General features: G+C 36.7%; 1 protein-coding gene across 3 annotated transcripts in view; it reads left to right on the forward strand.

Annotated features, from left to right (window-relative positions):
• The window catches only part of PPHLN1 (periphilin 1), an 80,693-nt gene extending 62,396 nt beyond the window's left edge, over positions 1-18,297 (forward strand). For all 3 annotated transcript variants that reach the window (XM_062567471.1, XM_062567488.1, XM_062567480.1), the window contains exon 10: positions 16,550-18,297. In XM_062567471.1, coding sequence (XP_062423455.1) covers positions 16,550-16,759 — 210 coding nt within the window. In that variant the 3' untranslated portion in view covers positions 16,760-18,297. The remainder of the gene's footprint in view (positions 1-16,549) is intronic.
• The last annotated feature ends 410 nt before the right edge of the window (positions 18,298-18,707 follow it).

Here is an 18,707-nt window from a genome sequence, read left to right on the forward strand (position 1 = left end):
GAGAGGTAGACTGTGGCAGCAAGGGGAATATGGAAGGAGGACTGGATGCATGTGAGGATCTGGAATGTGGAGGTAAAAGGAGGTAAGAGTTTCTGAGGAAGAGGTGGAGTGGAGCTAAGTCTGGCTGTGAGAAGATGTGACCTCTGAACTGGAGGGTGGAGGAAGTCTGGAAGAGATGAAAGGACTTGTGGTGACAGGAGAGTTAGGGCTGGGAATTGAGAGTGTGGGAAGAATTGAACGAGGGTGGAACTGGACTTACAGTTGACAAAAAGATTCATGCCAAGATTAGGAAATACAGCCAAGAGGGTGGGGAAAAGAAAGAATAGAGGAACAAGAGGAATATGGGTGGAGATGGGAATTAATTCCACAGGAGAAGCTCTGAAGCCCATGGGCAAATGCAGTGGAGTTGCTCCCTGGCTAAAGGGTGGAGATGCTGTATCATGCAAGAAAACTCATTTCTGTTTCTAGTGCCAGAAACAAGTGGGGAGTGGGGAGACACCAGTCCAGTATGGTGTCTTCCCCTCTATGTACCCTTGGGGTGTCTACAGAAAGCTACAATAGTAAGTCAGGAAAGGCAACGTTCCTGCACTGAGTGCCTGAAATCTCTCACTGAAGGATTTGTCAAACATGTCAGTCATTGCTGTTTGTCCTCATGTCTCTGTCTGATTTGGTTCGATTTACTACGGTTTTCAGCAAATAAAAATCAAAATAGTAGGAGTAATTTCTTAATGTAACTATAAGTTTCAAACAGAACTAAATCTATTTACTCAAATGTACATCCAGATATAATTCAAGCATGCCTTGATTAATTTTTAAATACTTATTTTTTTTCCTGAAATTTAGCACTGAGTAACTCAAGTGAGCGTGGCTCACTTCAGTTTATTTTTTTCTTACAATGCTATTGTAAGATGTTTTCTTGCAATGAACAATGTTTTCTCTGAAATCGGAAGCAAAGATGAACTCTTTGGGATTCTATTTCCTGTTTCACTCAAGTCAGTTAATGTTTTTTTTTTTTCCTCTCTCTCTCTGAGTTTCTGGTAACAGGATACCTAAATGTTTAATTCTGAGCTTTGCAAAGCTCTCTGACTCACTCTTAATCTGGTTTAGGCTACCATCTTCTTTAGCCATTTATAAATGATACATGCTTTTAATAACACAGTGAAATGTTTCATAATACATGCAACAAAATTATTGGCCTTATTATTCCTGCAAGCTCCGTATGGATTGAGAATTACATCTGCATTCCAAATGTGATAATTACCTTCTATACACTAGTAAATACACAGTAAAATGGTTGTAGTGTTGAGTCATTACCATACTAATCCAGATGTGATTAGTTTAAAATTACTGATTTATACTTGATTTGATAAGACAGATTTTTTTAATTTGTTCAAACTAATGTATTCTTGGACTGTGTGTGAATTTTCTACCTTGTTTATCAGCCACTCTTTGGAGAATAATTGGGGGAGGGAAAGAAATCTTCAAATTAAAGTGTCAGATTGATTTCGTTGTCTTTCATGATCCCCAAAAGTCATCAGGGAAACACTGTTTTAAGACTATTCCTCTGTATTTTAAACAGAGTGGGCTTTTTACTACCGAGAGAAGCTTATTCCATTTTAATAAATTGGCTCTGGAGCCTTTTTGTCTGTGTAGATGTTACTCAAGTTGTGGTAAGAAGCTAGAGGAATGACTCTGAATAAAAGTGTCTGCAAGGGCTACTCCTTCTTTGCTATATCTAAATTAATTCAAATACATTTTTGTTCATGAAGACACAATTTTTTATATGTATGTATTTTTGACAGATCAGTGAAAATATAAGGTTAACTCCTTGTTTGTTTGAGACCTGCACTATGCTCTAGAAGACTTCCAAGAAAGTAACATCTGGTTTACAGAGCACACTGATTTCTCTCCTTATTCTCTGTGCAGACTGGTCTTTTCACTTTTTTGAATCTTGACATTTCTCATAAAAATGATCCTTTCTACTTTTGGAAAAGTAGGATTTGATCACTTATAACCCTTTTGTTAGAAGTGATTTTGGATATTTTTGAAAATCTAGTATCTTTATACGAACATGGTTCATATCTATTTCTTTGAGAATTCTTATGATAGACTTCAATTTTTGTTCAGCCTGTTGCTGTTTGACTAAGTGTTTCTATACAGTGAGACAATTCTTGAAAAATATATCAGCTGAAGGATTTTATTAAGATATGCATAAGTCTGTTAGGGATGAAGTGATGAGCCTGGTTACATCTGTTGTGGATCAAGAAAGGTTTTAAAAGGGGCAAGGTCATAGCGGGTTAACCGAGTCTAAATACTCAAAGTATCTGATGTCAGGTAAGGTTTTGTGTGTATAAGGTTACAAGTTTTCGTTGGTATATTTGCAGTTCATTTCAGTATGGATTGCTCAGCATGTATGGGTAACTTTTAAGCAAGCAGATTTTTACTGGATCTCCTAAAGCTGCTGTATATGTTTTAAATGAGAGTTCTGAAAGAACACCTGTATGTACCTGTATACAGTGGGCAGGGTTTGTTTCTGTTCTTTAAATAACATATCCACTCAGTTATGAAACATACCATGTAGCTTTTAGGTTTTGAAAGCAATGCATGAAATATGAATTCCTAAATTGTTGCAATTTTATAACAAAGTAGTACAAACACACTTGAATATTTGAATTGATATGAAATATTTTTAAATAAATTTCTGATTTTTCAGGAAGTTAGGTTATAAAATGAGAGCTTGAGTGAAGGCTTGGAGACGGGGTAAAACTTGGATAAAATAGTAGTGATGGTAGCAGTGAATATAATGAGATGCCATAGTCTTTGGTTATGTATGTGATAGCTAACTATGAAGCCTTTGGAGCTGGAAGAGTGATGTGGTTTTAACTGTAGTGTGGTTTACTAAGCAATGTAGAACTAAGGAAAACAAAGAGATGAGGTGAACAAAAAAGGTTAATATGAAAAAGAGTTAAGATGAAGCAAGTCAAGGGGTCATATTAAAACTAACTAATAGTTTTGAGATCTGGTTTTATTGCTTTGCAAGCCAGCGAGTGGAAAGCAGTAGTCTTATTTTCTTGATTAAGAGCGTAAGTTACTGGCTTAACCTAAGGAAGGCAACATGCTGTGTGTGTGTGAAACAATTCCTGCTATTGTTCCATACAGTCTCTGATATATACTCTTAAATGAGTCCAATGTACTCTTAAATAGAATGAAGTACCCTAGCATGCAAGTCAACCGTCTGTGGACAGCAATCCTTGAAATAGTAAAATGTCTCACCTGATGATTTGGAAGTAGAATGTCTGCAATGTTTATAACCTTATTTGATTTTAAAAACAAACAGCCCACTAGAATTCTGAATGAAATGAGAAAATGTCATTCATAGTCATTGTGTTTTTTTTCTGTTGAATTTGACTTGGTCTATTCTAAATCATTACATTTTTTTTCCTCATTTAATTCTGTTTCCAGACAGTGTAGTTCAGCCAGATCTTGACTAGCATGACTTATTTTTATTAAAAAAAAAGTTCTGGAAAGCTGCACAAAGTGAGGAATGCCTTATTTTTCAGGATATGTTTGTACGAATAACCCCTGTCTATTCTGTATCTTTGAGAGCACATGGTAATCCTGTATGAAGTAAGGTTAAAAGGTAAATGGCATGGTACTGTTTCTTTTGGCTATTGCATTAAAGTGTTTGACCTTTTGAAACCTATTTTTATCTTAGGCAGTAAACTGTTTAGTTCTGCTTATCAAAAGAAACTTCATTGCTCTCTTTCCATGCTGTTCTTATCCAAAACACACTGTATCGCTCCAGCATCAGTGGACTTTATCAGCAAGAGTTATTACTCTGTTCAGATATATAGCTTTAAAAAAGTTTATTTATATTGTAACAGTACATTCTGTTCAATAGATACTTTCATATATAGCTCCATGGTTTCCAGTTTCACTATCTAGTTCTTTATCTTCTGTTGTATTACCTCCTTATTAGTACAGTGAATAATCTAAAATTCCTGCCTCCAAATTTTGCTTTTGAGAACCATAAATATTTAGAAGTGTCCTGATTATAAAAAAATGAAAGATAGAAAAAGTTTTAAATGAGTCAAAGATAGAATAAATGCATATTCACTCCATTTTTTAATTAAATTTTAAGCAGTTTTTCAATGGACTGTATAGGATTATTCAACTGGTAGGAATTCTCCAGCAAAACATTTTGTTTTAAAACAGTTATAAAGAGTTCTTACAGCTTTGTGAATGCATGTGAGAAATCATCTTTGTGGTGAATAAATATATAAAATGCTATAAAATATTACATAACTGTTAGAAATATCATGGTATTGTTTGGAATTAGTGAGTCCTATTACAGAAGGAGCTGGCAGTATTAACACTTCTTGTTATACTCTACGTTTTTTACAGATGCTTATTCTTTCCCTTGATTTTAACTGTATGGCTTGACATGTTTTGTTTTTAGTGTCTGCCCCCAAGTGAATTTTTTTAGGATATTCAAATAAGAGAGCTTATCTAAAGATAAGGTTAATGTGGCAAAGTAAGCATGCTTGCAAATATTAACAGTTCTTTTGATTGTTTGAGGATGTCTTCTAATCATCAAGGTGTTGGTGATATTTAGAAATCTTATAAGGTGTTAGTTGAACTAAGGATCAAAATCGTGCTTTTACTTCTCTGTGTGATTTGCTCAAGTTCTACATATTGGAATATTGTCCAAAGACAGAACTTACTGCATCTCTGGAGTGACCACAATTCAAAAAGCTGATAATGACACTCAACATATCTCTTTGGCCTGCAGGAAGGTTACTGGGTTGCTGGGCAGCAGATAATTTATTTTAATCTATAATTTTTTGACCAATATGTTAATTTACTAGATGCTGTACCATCATTACAAGTAAAAAAAAAGCTACTTGTGCCATTAACAGCCTCCCTATTTTACAGTAAGAGCAAATAAGATATTCTATGAAATAAATCCAGGAACAGTAAGCCTAGAAGTCTGATATAGCTATCTTGTGCAAATTTTATCTCTTGGTAGAAATATCTGTTATTTGTTGACTTAGTGAATTTCTTGCATCACACTTTTTTCAAAGTTTACGGGTGTCAGGCATCACAGGAAGCTGCTATAAGCTATCTGAAAAATAGAGAGCTAAAGCTAGACAAAACCGCACAAGAAACTGCTTGGTGATGCTAGTCTCTTGTAGAGGTCATAATACTTTTTATAAGGCCTGACTGAAACCAGACTCTAAAAGAATCAAAGCTGTTCAGTGGATGCCAGAACCTGAAGACAAGCGAACACTTCAAAAAGTCATGGGTATGTTCACATATCTTGCCAAGTTCATTCCAAATCTGTCCTCTGTCAGTTCACCCCATTAGACAACTTCTGGAAAATGTTCAATGACACTGAACTGAGCAGTGCAGACATTCCTTTAATGAGTTTGATAGGTAGCAGTTCTTGTGCTGAGATGCTGCAGCATTGCTTAACTATCTTATTAATAAAGGCTTATAACAAGGAGATAGGAATCCAATAATCTAGGGCTCAGAAGATCTTTTAAAATAAAAAAAAATGCCAGTTTTTCACATGGAAAAATAGTTCACAATGAAAAGATAAATGATTCCCAAGCTTTTTGAACCAGCCAATAACTGTCATTCTTCAATATTTCTTATGAACTATAATTTCTCCTGATCAAATCTCTAATTGGAAGTACTGTGGACACAGTCCACTACTACTTACTAGGTATCTACTAAGTAAATGAAGAACTCCTACTTATGTTCCTTTAGACCACAGTTTGGTAGCTACTGACCTAAGATATATGATTTACTAACCATAAGAGACTGAATCTTTTCTTCTTGTGGCTTTGTCTTTAGAGGGGCATGCTTTTTATTTTACTGTTTTTGGATAGGATTTATATTGTGAGTTGAAGTGGGAATAAGTAAAATTGTGGGAACAGTTTCAGAAAAAAAAAGTAGTTTGGGTGTTGAATGCAAAAATTACAAAAAGAAGGAATATATATGCAATAAGAAACTTGATCGTGCAACTCTTCTGATCTCCACAAGGCCATTATGAGATATGGTAGCTTTACATTCTGCTTCTTTGGATATTTCATATTTGACTGAAGATGCCTGCTGTGGTATACAATTGATTAAGCACGGATCCTGTCTGCTTTGTCTAGGTAGCAATTCAATGAGCGGTCCCAAATGAGCTCAAAGAAACTAAATACCCTAGTAAGGCTGTAGATAAATGGCATCTCTGGATGTTATCTACAGCTTCTCTCTCACCCCATCGTAGGGAATTCCTCCCTGTAGCCCAACTGGTCTCTTAGCACGTAACCAAATCCAAAAAATGGATTTAAAGAGTAGTCTTCCATGGTGCTGGTGTGCAGCTAAAGTGGGGTGATGGTTTCTGGCATGGGGATGGTGGCAGGTGGGAAAGGGGAACAGTCTCTTGAGCAGTCACAGCTGCACATGGAAAAACATATCCATATGCAAGCTAGAGAAAACTTACAGGAGAAGTCTTCAAAATCATAGTCTTGATTTACATTTTCCTTTATTAAATGTTATATGTGAGATGAGTAGTTAGGTAGATGGTGAGAGTGACTTTTTAGGTATAGGCAGGACCATGACTAGAACATGGAAAAAAAATTAATTATTTAGGCAGTAATAAAACTGATTTGTGAGGCTAATACAATGTGTGAAGTAATTCTAAACTTTCAGAAACCTTGAGGTTTAACCTAAACTAAGTAATAAAATGTTGGTAATCTAAGTAATTGTTTTTCTTGCAGCTGTTGCTTTTTCTTTCTGAAAAAAAAATTGTTCATTGCATGCAGTCTGTATTGTGTGTAGTATTTTCCTTATATTACATATGTAATGAAGAAAACCAGCCTGTGGCATGCATATCAAAATCTGCTTTAGCATTCTTTTTAACCCCTACTTTAAAAAGAGAGTGATGAAGTTGCTTTTTAGGCACAGTGACAGTGAGAAACCATACTCGTTAAAGGGCTGCTTCTTAAAATCATAGATCCACTAACTTTGAATTTATAGTAACAGTGCATTTGTCAGTTATTAGGTGTCTTATAAGATAAGAGCTACTCTTTAACTAGAAAATGAAGATTCTTTTTTCCCCTCTCTTGCTGCTCACTTTTGTGCCACTGAAGAAAATGCGACCAACACTTGTAGGATAAAATTATCTCTTACCTATTGACAAAAAGAAGCCCTCTTAATGCAGAATGTTACATCTGAGAACATTCTTAGCTGAGGATATTTGTTGAAATTGAAAGCATCAATCATTTTGTTGAGGGGAGAAACTAAATAATCACAAGTCACTTAGTAAAAACTCATGGACTGTTGGTGATCTTACTGCAACACAGTCCATATGTGTGGATTTTAAATTATTGTACTTTTCTGTATAAAAACATTTGTGTGTGTTTTATGATAAGGAAGAGTGATTTGTCCTGTATTTATTGCCATTAATACACAGCCTGTTCTGATGAAGCTTAAATGAGTATTGCTTTTCTTTAGGGTCGGTGGACATGATAACTGAAGATTATTAAAGCATTTCTAACAAGAGAATTAACATAGAGTCTTCTGTAGATAAACTTCACCCTTCCTGTTTTGGATAGAGCAATAAGTTTACTGTGGAACAAATTTAGGAAATAGCTTTCCATCAGTTCTGTATTTTATAAATAAATAGTTACAGGGTGCGGTCCTTCCTTTGGCATAAAGCTGATTGTTTCCAGTTTAATCCCAAAATGGTGTGTTTCAAGTAGTGGGATTTTTTCAGCATGCCTCAGAGAGAATAGCTTTTAGGATTTTGTTTTAGTTTATGGTTTTATGAAAATGCAGTTTCTGGGCTATAAGGTCATTACAGAGCAGACAGGGAAATTAATAGGTATTTGAAGTGTTGCTCTTTGAGACAATTTTTTGTCTCAAAATGCTTAAACTATGAAATTTTATGTAATTGGATGTTCTTAAACATGAATTGAAAAGGTGTTACTGATATGTCCTTAAGAGATTGTCAATATTTCTAGAAAAGTTTAGAAACTGAGGAATTGTAATTGCCTGTATAAACATGGATGGTTTTTCAGCTTTATCATCTGCTTGCACAAGGCACACACTTTCTATGAGAACAGAGCTAGAACTTAGTAAAACAGCAGTATTAGTTTAAGGAACACAAAAGTTAATATATGAAGTAACACTACCCTCATCCAGCACATCTGTTGTAAAGAAGGAAGCCCATGAAATCTAGGCCACACACAAGCTGATCTCCAAGGGCCTGTAGTTGGTGTTAGAATGCTGTTATTATGTGGGCTGGTTGGTTTGGTAAGGAATTATCTCCAGTAAAACCACGTAACATAATAGTCTTCGCTCTCCCACATGGGAGCGACTTCTGCTTTACTGAGCAAGACATTTCTTGAGGTAATAATGTACTTGCTATTGCCAAAATGTAAGATTATGTGAAATGTATTCTGTCATAAACATTTTTGTCCTATATCAGTTCTTGTTCATTTAAACATTCACTTTAAGTCCCCAACTAAGGTACTGAAGTTCTTTAAAGTAAATATACTGTTTTCCTGGCAATATATTTTAAGTAAATTTCTTGCTTTTTTTTTTTTTATTGAAAACTTGTTTGTAATAATCTCAGGGTGATTAGGAAGTATTTAGAAAGCATAAAATTTCCTAAATAAAATTCTGTTCATGAATAAAATTCTGTCCTGAACTTTCCTAAATATTCTGAATTAATTTTATGGCCAGGAAATACAAGTCATAGTAGTTTAAATATTATCTTGCAGTGTGCTGAATACTTCCTATGTGATAATATACTTTCCCTGTTCATGTTGACTTAAAAGAGAGTTGAGAGTGCTTGATAGTTCATATAAACAGATTGCTAAATAGTGCCATCTCAGTTGACTTTTTCTATTCTTGTTCAGAAGAATATAGCCTCAGCCTGCAGCGCTGTCCTTGTTTTGTAACTAGAGTTGTAAATACTTGGTACAATTATTGAGGACTTGTCTTTTTAATTGCTTTTTAGTTTTATTATTTTTGGCTCTGCTCAACCATGACAAACAAAAGCTGCATGTTCCATCTTTATAGCCATCTGTAAGCATTCAGTAAATGCACAAGCGAATGTAATTTTGCATTTGAGTAGGGAAGGGAAGGAAAGGTTGAGGAGGGGCTGAGCGGTGACAGTTAGAAAGATTATTGCTAGAAAGATATATGCTCTCCCAGAAATAAAACGCTGCCAGTCAGCTGATGAGAAGCACCTTGGCCCTGTGCAGGGAGCAGCGAGTGGCTCCAACAGAGCTTGGCGTTGAAAAGCCTTAGCTGCCCTCCCAGAGCCATCCTTAGAGGTGCTGTGGCTCCCAGCTCCTGACCTTGATGCATCTCTCGCATGCCACGTGTATGCTGCAGCCTTTAAGGACAAACCGGAGTTCAAATAAGAAGTCATGCTTCTCTTAAAATGGTGGCTGTTGCAGCTTCTAACTCATTTAACAGGCATCTAGCAAGTCTTTGCCAGATATTTAAATGCGAAAAGTTTTGTTTTAACCTTTTTGAAAGCTGATTAAATCTATTGAATGAGGAATTTTGAAATTTCCAGTGGGAAGGGAGGCAGAATTTCATTTAAGTGCAAATAACTTTCATATTTTACACGTCAATGACTAACAAATTCACATGGAATGGTTCATTATTATATAGTAGATTAAATAACTTGTTTTTCTTGATTTGCATTTCAATAAGTGTCTAATTGGCCTATAAACATTGATTAATGGGCGCCAAAATTATGACACAGAGTCAGTGCAAAATTGTTAGTGCATATTTAAGAAGGAGGAAAAATAGACTTGTTGATATTTCATAATTAAAAATTGTATACCTCTGTAGTATCCAAGGATTATATTTGTCACACATTAATTTAGCTTTTTGTAACCATGAAAAATAGTTCATCTTGTTTGAAGGCCATTTTTAAATGTCTTGATCATGGGAATTGTCTGCAAGTCATTTAATGCCAGTTCTGAGCATTCCTTCGGAGCTATTTTATACATAAACATAACAATGTAATTATATTCCCCCCGTGGTAATGAAAATTTCTGTTTATACTTTCAGTGGACTATTAGCTTATTGTACTTGAGGAGAGTAAATTTACATTAGCTTAATAAAGTCTAATTTGCACAGTCAAGAAGAACCTACGATAGTGTGTGTGTGTGTATTTAAGTGTGTATGTACATAAAAGTGATTTGGAGGGAGATAATTCCTTTTAAAAAATGTCTTTGGCAAGTATATCCCTTGAAACTACTTTGATGGGAGAAATACTAAAGTCTTTGAATGAACAGTAGCTTCCCAATTTGCTAGAACTTGCATTCGCAATTACAATGTGAAATATTACTGCATATGCAATTAGCTTAGAGCTAGGTCTACATTACGAATTTTTTTGGCATAGCTCTGTTAGGAGTATGAGAAAATCATTCCTCATACTGAGTCCACTCATGCTGGGAAAACCTGGTGTAAATGTGGCAGTGTTGAGAGAAGAATACTTTCGTCAGACTTATTTTAGGTCTGCTGGGAAGGAAAGGCTAGTACTTCTGGAGGAAATAAAAAGCTGGCTTATGCCACCCAGGGGCTATACCAACCTAGCTTTCTTGGTTTAGCTGGGGGGACAAAAGCTGTTACCTCTGTCTAGCACAGAGGAGCCTTAAGGCTTCACTGAAACAAGAGAAGTTTCGGGCAACTTGCTCTTTCATTAGCTTTGTGTCTCCAGGGGTATGATTTGGCTCTCAAACCTGTGCTGTACATAATGCTCTGCAAGTTCAAGCTCTGCATTTGTCAGAAATGATTGTCAGGAGGCATAATGCTTTTCTCCTCCTTGTATGGGGGTTTTGGTACCTGTGGGAAATATACCCTTTAGTAATTGAAAAGAATCTTTCTTCTGAAGATAATATACTATATGAGTACTTACATGAATCACAGATACAAGATTTTGGTTGCTGGGCATGTTGGATCTTCTCAATGGTGAGGTAGTATCTAAGATCGTAGGCTCTTTAGCATAATTTCTGAGCCACAGAAATTCTTCCCCCATGTGAACTGAGCTTTGAGGGTCTTTGGCCTTTGGATGAGGAGCTGAGAAACAGGCATGCCTAAAGATATGCATTGACTCACAAGCACTGATGGTGGGAAATATGTGTGTGTTGCACAGCTGCTCAGAGAGCCTTGAGTTGTTGCCCGTAGTTGTGATAAAGCAGTGCTGGAGGAGGTAAGACAGTGATAGCTAAATCTGGGAAATATAAGGAATGAAAAGGATATTCAAAAAAAATGAAGGAAAGTTTGATTAAAAAAAAAAGAGCAAGGGATTACAAAAGTGAAATTTCAGGTGAAATCAAAGGCATCAATTTTGCTTCCTAAATCATCGCATCCACTCAATGGATGTGGTCGCCATTGTGCCAAGATGTCCCACTTGTGTTCATGGGCAGAAGTACCACTTTTTGCACTGAGCTGAATTTGCCAGCCTCTTGTATAAGATTGCATGAGACTTGCGTACCTGAGTCCATTGATGATTCTTGTTCAAGAGGATGTTTGTGTGCATGCTGAGGGCAGTAAGTTCAAAAAAGTCATGCTCGATCAAACTCATAGCTGGAGAAGGCAGTCATGATATTAAGCTTTTATTACTAGCACGTGCATAGGAACAATTCTCCCAGAAGTGGAGATGAGGGTTCAGTGGAGTCCTTTCTGTGAGGGAGAGGAGAGATCTGCATCTCCTGTTTCCCGTTTCAGTTGTACCATATACCAGCTGCAGACATGGGGGAGACAGAGGCTAACTGCTAGCCTATTGAGGATGATCTTCCAGAGGGTCCTTCCGATAGTCAAGGAACTTCTCTTGTTTCCCCCTTCCCCAAAGGCTACTTAGAGCCAAAGCTGTAGTTTTTGCTGTTCTGAATCATCCCAAAGCAGAAAAGCCTTTCTGTGTGGAGAGAAACTGCCATGGGCTGAAATTAGTTTTGTGAATACCTCCTTTCTAGCATCCTTATTTTTCCAGGCCTCATCTCCTTTGTATACTGTGTCTACTCTTGCTGTTAAAATTAAGCTGCTCTTCAGCCAGGAATGCAAGACTTGTGAGACCAAGAAGACAGAGTTTTTGATTCTGCTCTTCTGTGTGCTATAGTCTCTTGTAAGGAAGGAAGTCTTAAATTCTGGTTTCTTCTCTCACTTCTGTTTATGTATGTTACCCAGCAGCTATGTTTTTTAAATATGCAAGCAGTTCCAGAATAAATATGGCAAGGAGTATCAGGCTGTGCTGGGCAGAGAAAGGAAATGATGTAGAGTCTCTGAGTGGATAAGCATGTCACCAAGATATTCCTTAGCTAAGCATGATTTCAACCATACCCAGGGCTCAAACATAGATCAAGCTATGGTGATGGTGTTTTCCACCCACCATCTGAGCTGTTCAGTATGTATTCTTTGATGTAAACCAAGACCACTCTTAGGTCATTACCACAGAAGGGTTATAGCAGTCTAAAGTGTTACCACTCCCTGGCTGCTTACTTCTCTTTTTCCCCATTAGAGTTTAGTGTCCCACAGCTCAGTTGAAATAAGACAATATGGGAGGGAGATAGGTGAGTAAGGCAGTTCTCAAAAGTTCCTTTTTGCCTGGTCAGTTCTAGAGCTTGATCCCTTCCAGCCCATGGGCAGAACAAGTACCTGGGCACTAGGTAGCACTTTTTTTTATTTCTGCAACTAGAACTTGAAGTAAATGTCTGCTCAGGCTTTACTTGTATTTAAAAAGTTCTAACAGTGCAACTTTGGGGTTAGCTTTCTCAAATACATGAGCAGTGTTAACTAACATGTTCCGTCATCTCATTTTTAGGTCTGTGTCAAGACACAAACACTTTTACAGAGACTTGCACAGTGGAGTGTTGATCTCAAATGGAGCCTCTAGGCTGCTACTGTATAAAAATAAAAGCTAAAATGCTGTAAAAATAAGGAGTGATGTATGTATTTGTGATCCTTAGAACTCAAGGGTGCCAGATTTGCTGACTTTAGAAATCTTTTCAAAGAGAACTTGAGTTCAGCATATGCACATCTTAATAGCTAAATCATCTTTTTTTTTCCCCCAGTAGAAAAACTGTTTCTGCTTCTCCTTCATCTGCTCGTTGAAAGTGCTCCACGTTCTTTCCATTATGTTTGTGCTGTAGCTTAGGTCAGAGAATAAAAGTATGTTATGGCCTCGGTAAATGATCACCCTATGGCTTTAGATGTTTTTAGGATTACCTGACGTGTATCAGACAGAATAACCATGCTGTTGCTATCGTTCCCTTTCTGGTCCTTCAATCCTGAAATCTTATTTCTTCCTTCCCCACACATGGAATCATTTTCAGTGTTCAGTTCCAGATGTTTACAGATGAGTTTTCCATGGTCTGGGCTAAAAATCAATATATGATGGAATTTTAAGGATATGGATATTTTGAAACTTTGAGCCACAAGTTCTTCCAATATTCTTCTACAACAAAGAGTTGATTTTTAGCAAGTGACTTTACTTGTTCAAAGTTTTCTCTGCTCTTCCTTTTTTCTTCCTCAAACTTCACATTCTCTGCCTATTTCCCAGAAATAGCCGCCGCCTCCTCCTCCTCCTCTGCGGAGAAGATGGATTTTAATATATAAGGCCACCATCTTCTTTTTCAAGAGCTTTGAGTGCTTTTGCAAACTTTGCAAACTGTGAAGCTATTGTGCTGTCTTCTGTGATTGATACATCTGGTCTCTACTCCCTTCTGCAAGGCAGAATAGCTTCCCTGCGAGGGCTGGTTGTGTCATACATTGGCTTCTGAGAGAAACTGGTTTATGAAGTTCCTATTTCCACTCCACTACTGCAGTTGTGCTGATGAGACCGTTTTTAAAATTGAATCATTAAACTTGCATTAATTGTGGGGGAGGGGAAGGGATTTAAATAGGGATCATTTCAGTGATGTGATTTATGCTGTAGCTATACAAATAGGTTTATCAGCACAGCTGAGGAGGCGGCAATGCAGGAGGAGGGTCAGAATTAGCAGCCAGGGTAGAAAATCAGTTGAGAGAAAATGATTCGCATATTTGTTGCTACCGGAGCTGGAGCTATTTCCTTTGTTTTCTCTTGCTAGAATTGCCTTCTTGCTCCGCTTCCTGCCTTCTTCCCCCTCTTCCTACTATCTTTGCTGTTGTTTTTTAAGAGGTCTTTTGCCACCAAGTCTTAAACTTCCATCTCTTGCATTTAGTTTGCAGATTATTGTGTCATTAAATGACTTCTGTGACTTCAGACAGGAGGATGATGATGGCTGTCTTAATTCTCCTTTCAGTCTTCTATTGTGAAAGTTTGGGGGGGGGGGAAAGTTGCCTGGATTAGGTTAATATTTACATGTGAGGATCAAAGAATTATATCCGTGTCAGTTCTCTGTGGCTTGTTGAGATAAATAGCAAATAATACTATTTGCCGTGAGTTTGAAAAGCAATTAGAAGTAGAGTACTTCCTTCAGTTGTACCTTTTGGGTGCCTTCCAGTGCAAAAGACAGAGCGGTGTGTCTGTGATCTCCATTAGGGTCAGTCCTTCCCACGTGTCAGTGTTACAGAGACTGTCAGTCACCAGGTTAGTTTACCTATGTAAGATCATTCACATGTCCTCAGTCTGAACACTTCAAGATGATAAAATAGGACAAATAGACATGCAATGAGAAAAAGTAAATTTTTGAACTATTTCACCCAAAACATAATGGCTTTAGGGGTGGAAAGAAAACTTTCAAAAATCATTCTAGGAAGGTGATAACAAGCATGCTGCAAGTACTTGAAAGGCAGGAGGTATCCAAAGCCAAATACCATCTGTCTGTCGTATGGCTAATCAGATACAGGATTTTTTCCTGAACTTTTACCTTGGAAAGGATCTGAAAAAAATGGAAACAAAATTTTCTGTTTGAAGTTCTCTTAGCAAGTACCATATTTCACTAGGTGTGAAAAATGAACTCTTGAGAGCCTGCATTCCTTATTATTTTACTGCTGAAAAACTAAATCTACAAAGCAGAAAAGGAACACAATGTCAGGAAAAAAAACACACACACACACACACACACACACACGTGCGTGCGCGCACTGTCTTCTCTTGTAGGATGTTTTGTTCAACTTTGTTTTGACTTGCTCTCTTCTTTTTGACTTCTTAATCTCTCTTGAAAATTAGTTCCTCCCAAAAGGCTTTCTTTTATTTGTCAGCTAGTGTTTGAAAAATGAGTCTTGTTTTAAACTGTTATAAGATGTTTGATGTCAAACATTTCACAACAATCATCATTAAAGGTATTAATTAATGCATTTCTGAGCATAGTTTCATTAGTGTGCAGAATGCTTTTTTTCTTTTTCCTTTTTTTTCCCCCTATTTTACTGACATGAATATTCTTGAGCTCCTGTGGACTTCTCCTTGTGAATACAATAGATACAATAGGAATTGATTATATATGATTACATTATTTGTGTTCATAATTTACATAAATGTGGGAGGACAATGTTGTGTAAAAAGCAACAAGTTATAGCACAAGCACACTTTCAGCATTAAAAGATATGATTATCAAAGCATGATTACTTTGAGAAGTATCAAAATTTTACGTTGTTTTCTTCTCTCCTAAAGAAGGTACAGAGAAATAAAACTGATTTATCATCATTCAGAAGTCCAGTGTATTTTCTAAAAGGAAATTGAGCAAAGGGATGTGAAAATGAACTGCATTTGGCAGTGGAAGAATTTCTGACACATTCTTGTTTTGGTGGGGGTTTGGATTAATAAACTTAGCTGGAATTTGAAATAAATAAATAAATAAATAAGAAAGAAAGGAGTTAGTCCACTGACTTGTTTTGAAAACCTCTGAAGATAATAGTTTTTGAAAAACAGCTGTAGTGATATGAGAAGTTACTGCTCAACAGTTGTACATAGCTGGTTTGCAAACTCTTCATATGATGTAGTACAGGATCAGATGAGTTCACATAAACCACTGCCAATAATTATTTAATGAAGATACATTCCTTAGTGATTGAATTACCAATATAGGCAAACTAATTAAAGTTATATTTGTCAAGGACTTATATGAGGAAGAGATAGTCAACAAACAAATTTGGTGAAACTATTTGAATGTACTTGTTTTTAAAGTATTATGGAAGATTACCAGCTAAGTTATTACCTCAAATAAAGATAGAGATTACCAGGCATTCCATGGTTAAATTTGTTTTATGTATATTTGCACTCAAAATCTACTTCAGTATTTGTGCTTTACCCTAACATTATTTACTAAATATTGCTGCAAGAGGAAGTCACTCTTTAATGTCTTTTTTGGGTATTTCTTCCCATGACAATTACTTCTTGTATCCGGCTAGTTTTGAACTAGTTATATTTCTGTTAAAGCAAGCCAGAAGAGGGGGAAAGGACAAATATGTCTTACAGTAGAAACTCATTTTTAATCCAATATTCGTTATTTGGTTTTGGCCCTGTAGTAGCTCTTCAACTTGATGAGGACTGTTGGTATGCTAATATAAAGAGTCTTGCATTTAATCATCTCAAATGTGTTCCTTCTAGATCTACAGACAAGACTGTGAAACCTTTGGCATGGTAGTGAAGATGCTAATTGATAAAGATCCTTCATTAGAGAAGTCCATTCAGTTTGCCCTCAGACAGAATTTACATGAAATAGGTGAGCGATGCATTGAAGAACTCAAACATTTTATTGCCCAGTATGATGCTGCCAATCAAGACTTGTCAGAATCCTTCAAAGAGGGCCCATATTAAGGACAAAAATACACTTTAGATCATCTGTAGTGTGTACACCGTAATATACGAATATGCTTTTTGCGGGGGAAGAGGAGTTCTTGTTGGAGATCCGAACCCAGGGCCTATGCTCCTCGTTGTAGCTAAGACAGCTATACCTTGTTCATTGTGGTCTTCACAATTGTATTCTTTCTACCTATACTTGTTGACATTTATTCCTTTGAAAAGGATATTCTCTTCAATAATGCTGTAAAGTGACAAACTATTTTTGGAACTTTTACAAAGTTACCTAGGAAAAAACGTTCAGTCTGATGTATGTACATTTACATTTTAATGTGTAGAAGTGTAACTACAAGCACTGTATTTTTTATTAAAATAACAAGAAATAGCTCTTCATTTGTCACCTTACTCAGAAATATGTCCTGTTTTCATAATACTATAGGAAGACTTGCAAGATTGTTCACAACTATGACTTACACTATTTATTGTACTTTAATTTTAAATCTCAGATTCAGTCTGTAAAATGACACTAGAGGTTATGCCTCTTGCCTCTGACTGCCAGAGCCACTTTCCCTGCTTGATGCAAGAAGTGATGATTTTTTTCTTCTAATTGCAGGTTCAGCAAATGCCTTTTAAATTTTGGTATTTTCTGTATTATGAGTCATTACAAGTAAGCAGTATTATGTAGCATGAGTTCCATTTTTTTTGTTAATATTTGCAACTAAATATTTCCTTTTTTATTTTTTGACCACACCTTATCTAGCATAACTGCAGGCAGCCTCTGAAGAGGGGAAGGTCTATTCTCCCTCTCCCTTGCATTCTCCCTCTCTCCCCTTCTCCTTTTTTACGACTTTTCATGGCTCAGTTTTAACAGTTGTAGGGCTGCACCCTTACAATCCCTAGTGCTGGCATTAAGAAGGAGTAGGAATTTGGGACGTCAAGGTGAGTGGGACAGTGGCAATGAGCAGGACTGTCTCTTTCTCTCACAAGTCCAAGTTGCCCCAAATTCATTGGCATTTCAAACCTAGATAATCGTGTAATGTCTGGATTCACTTCTGACCTGACAGGGTTACTTTTAGTTGGGGACAAAAATGGTTGAGGAGAGTCAAGAGAGTGCTAGTGCTGCATGATTGGTTTTCAGAGATGAAATATATCTAGGACTCATTGGTGATATTCTGGCTATTGCATTACGTACAGATTTACTTTTGGTAAGATACTATTTTTTATGAACATTTTAGGAATGAGAGAATTTGAATCATAACCATGAAAAGGTAAGTATAAGCATAATTGGTTTTGTACATTTGTATTTAAAGATGTGAAACTCTATATGTAAGGACTAAAGACTAAAGCTAACCAATTCCAAAATGCACAGTATTTTGAAGTGGAAGAAGTCAGTGAGTTCAGTCCCTTATCGAGTAGCTTTTCAAACTTCATCAGAATGATTTGCAGAAAGGTAAATACAATGGCAATGATTTTGCATCCACAAGGTACTCCATGTGTCGCAGCACCTTACACATGCACTTGTTCATCTGGTATATTAAAGAATATATTGCATCAGATTCATGAATTGCCTGATCAGTTTTTATGTCAGCAGGGTGTGGTTTTGCACTTGGTGTTTGTTGGTTTCTACGAGTTCACGTTGCTCAAAGGGGATGACCTGCGACTTACCTTGTTGGCAATGGGGATTGTGTGGGCTGCACACCGAGTGGGAATCTGCTCGCTGAGCCTACCCAAAAACTAATTTGGGGTGGGAGAGAGGGGGAGAGAGGCAACCTGCTGTGGTGCAGTAGCTAGACCTGATCTGCCCTTTTGGCAGCAACAGGGCTTGCTCAAGATCAGTCATTAAGCAAATCTTCTCTAAGAAATGAAACTAAAGCGCTTCAGTGCCTGCCTGCAGAATGGGGAGACTTCAGGTTGTTGATGTTTTTGACTCGTTTAGAAACATCAGGGTTTGTATTTTGGGTTAGAA

The sequence above is a fragment of the Rhea pennata genome, chromosome 1 (assembly GCF_028389875.1).
Source record: "Rhea pennata isolate bPtePen1 chromosome 1, bPtePen1.pri, whole genome shotgun sequence".
Lineage (NCBI taxonomy): Eukaryota > Metazoa > Chordata > Aves > Rheiformes > Rheidae > Rhea > Rhea pennata.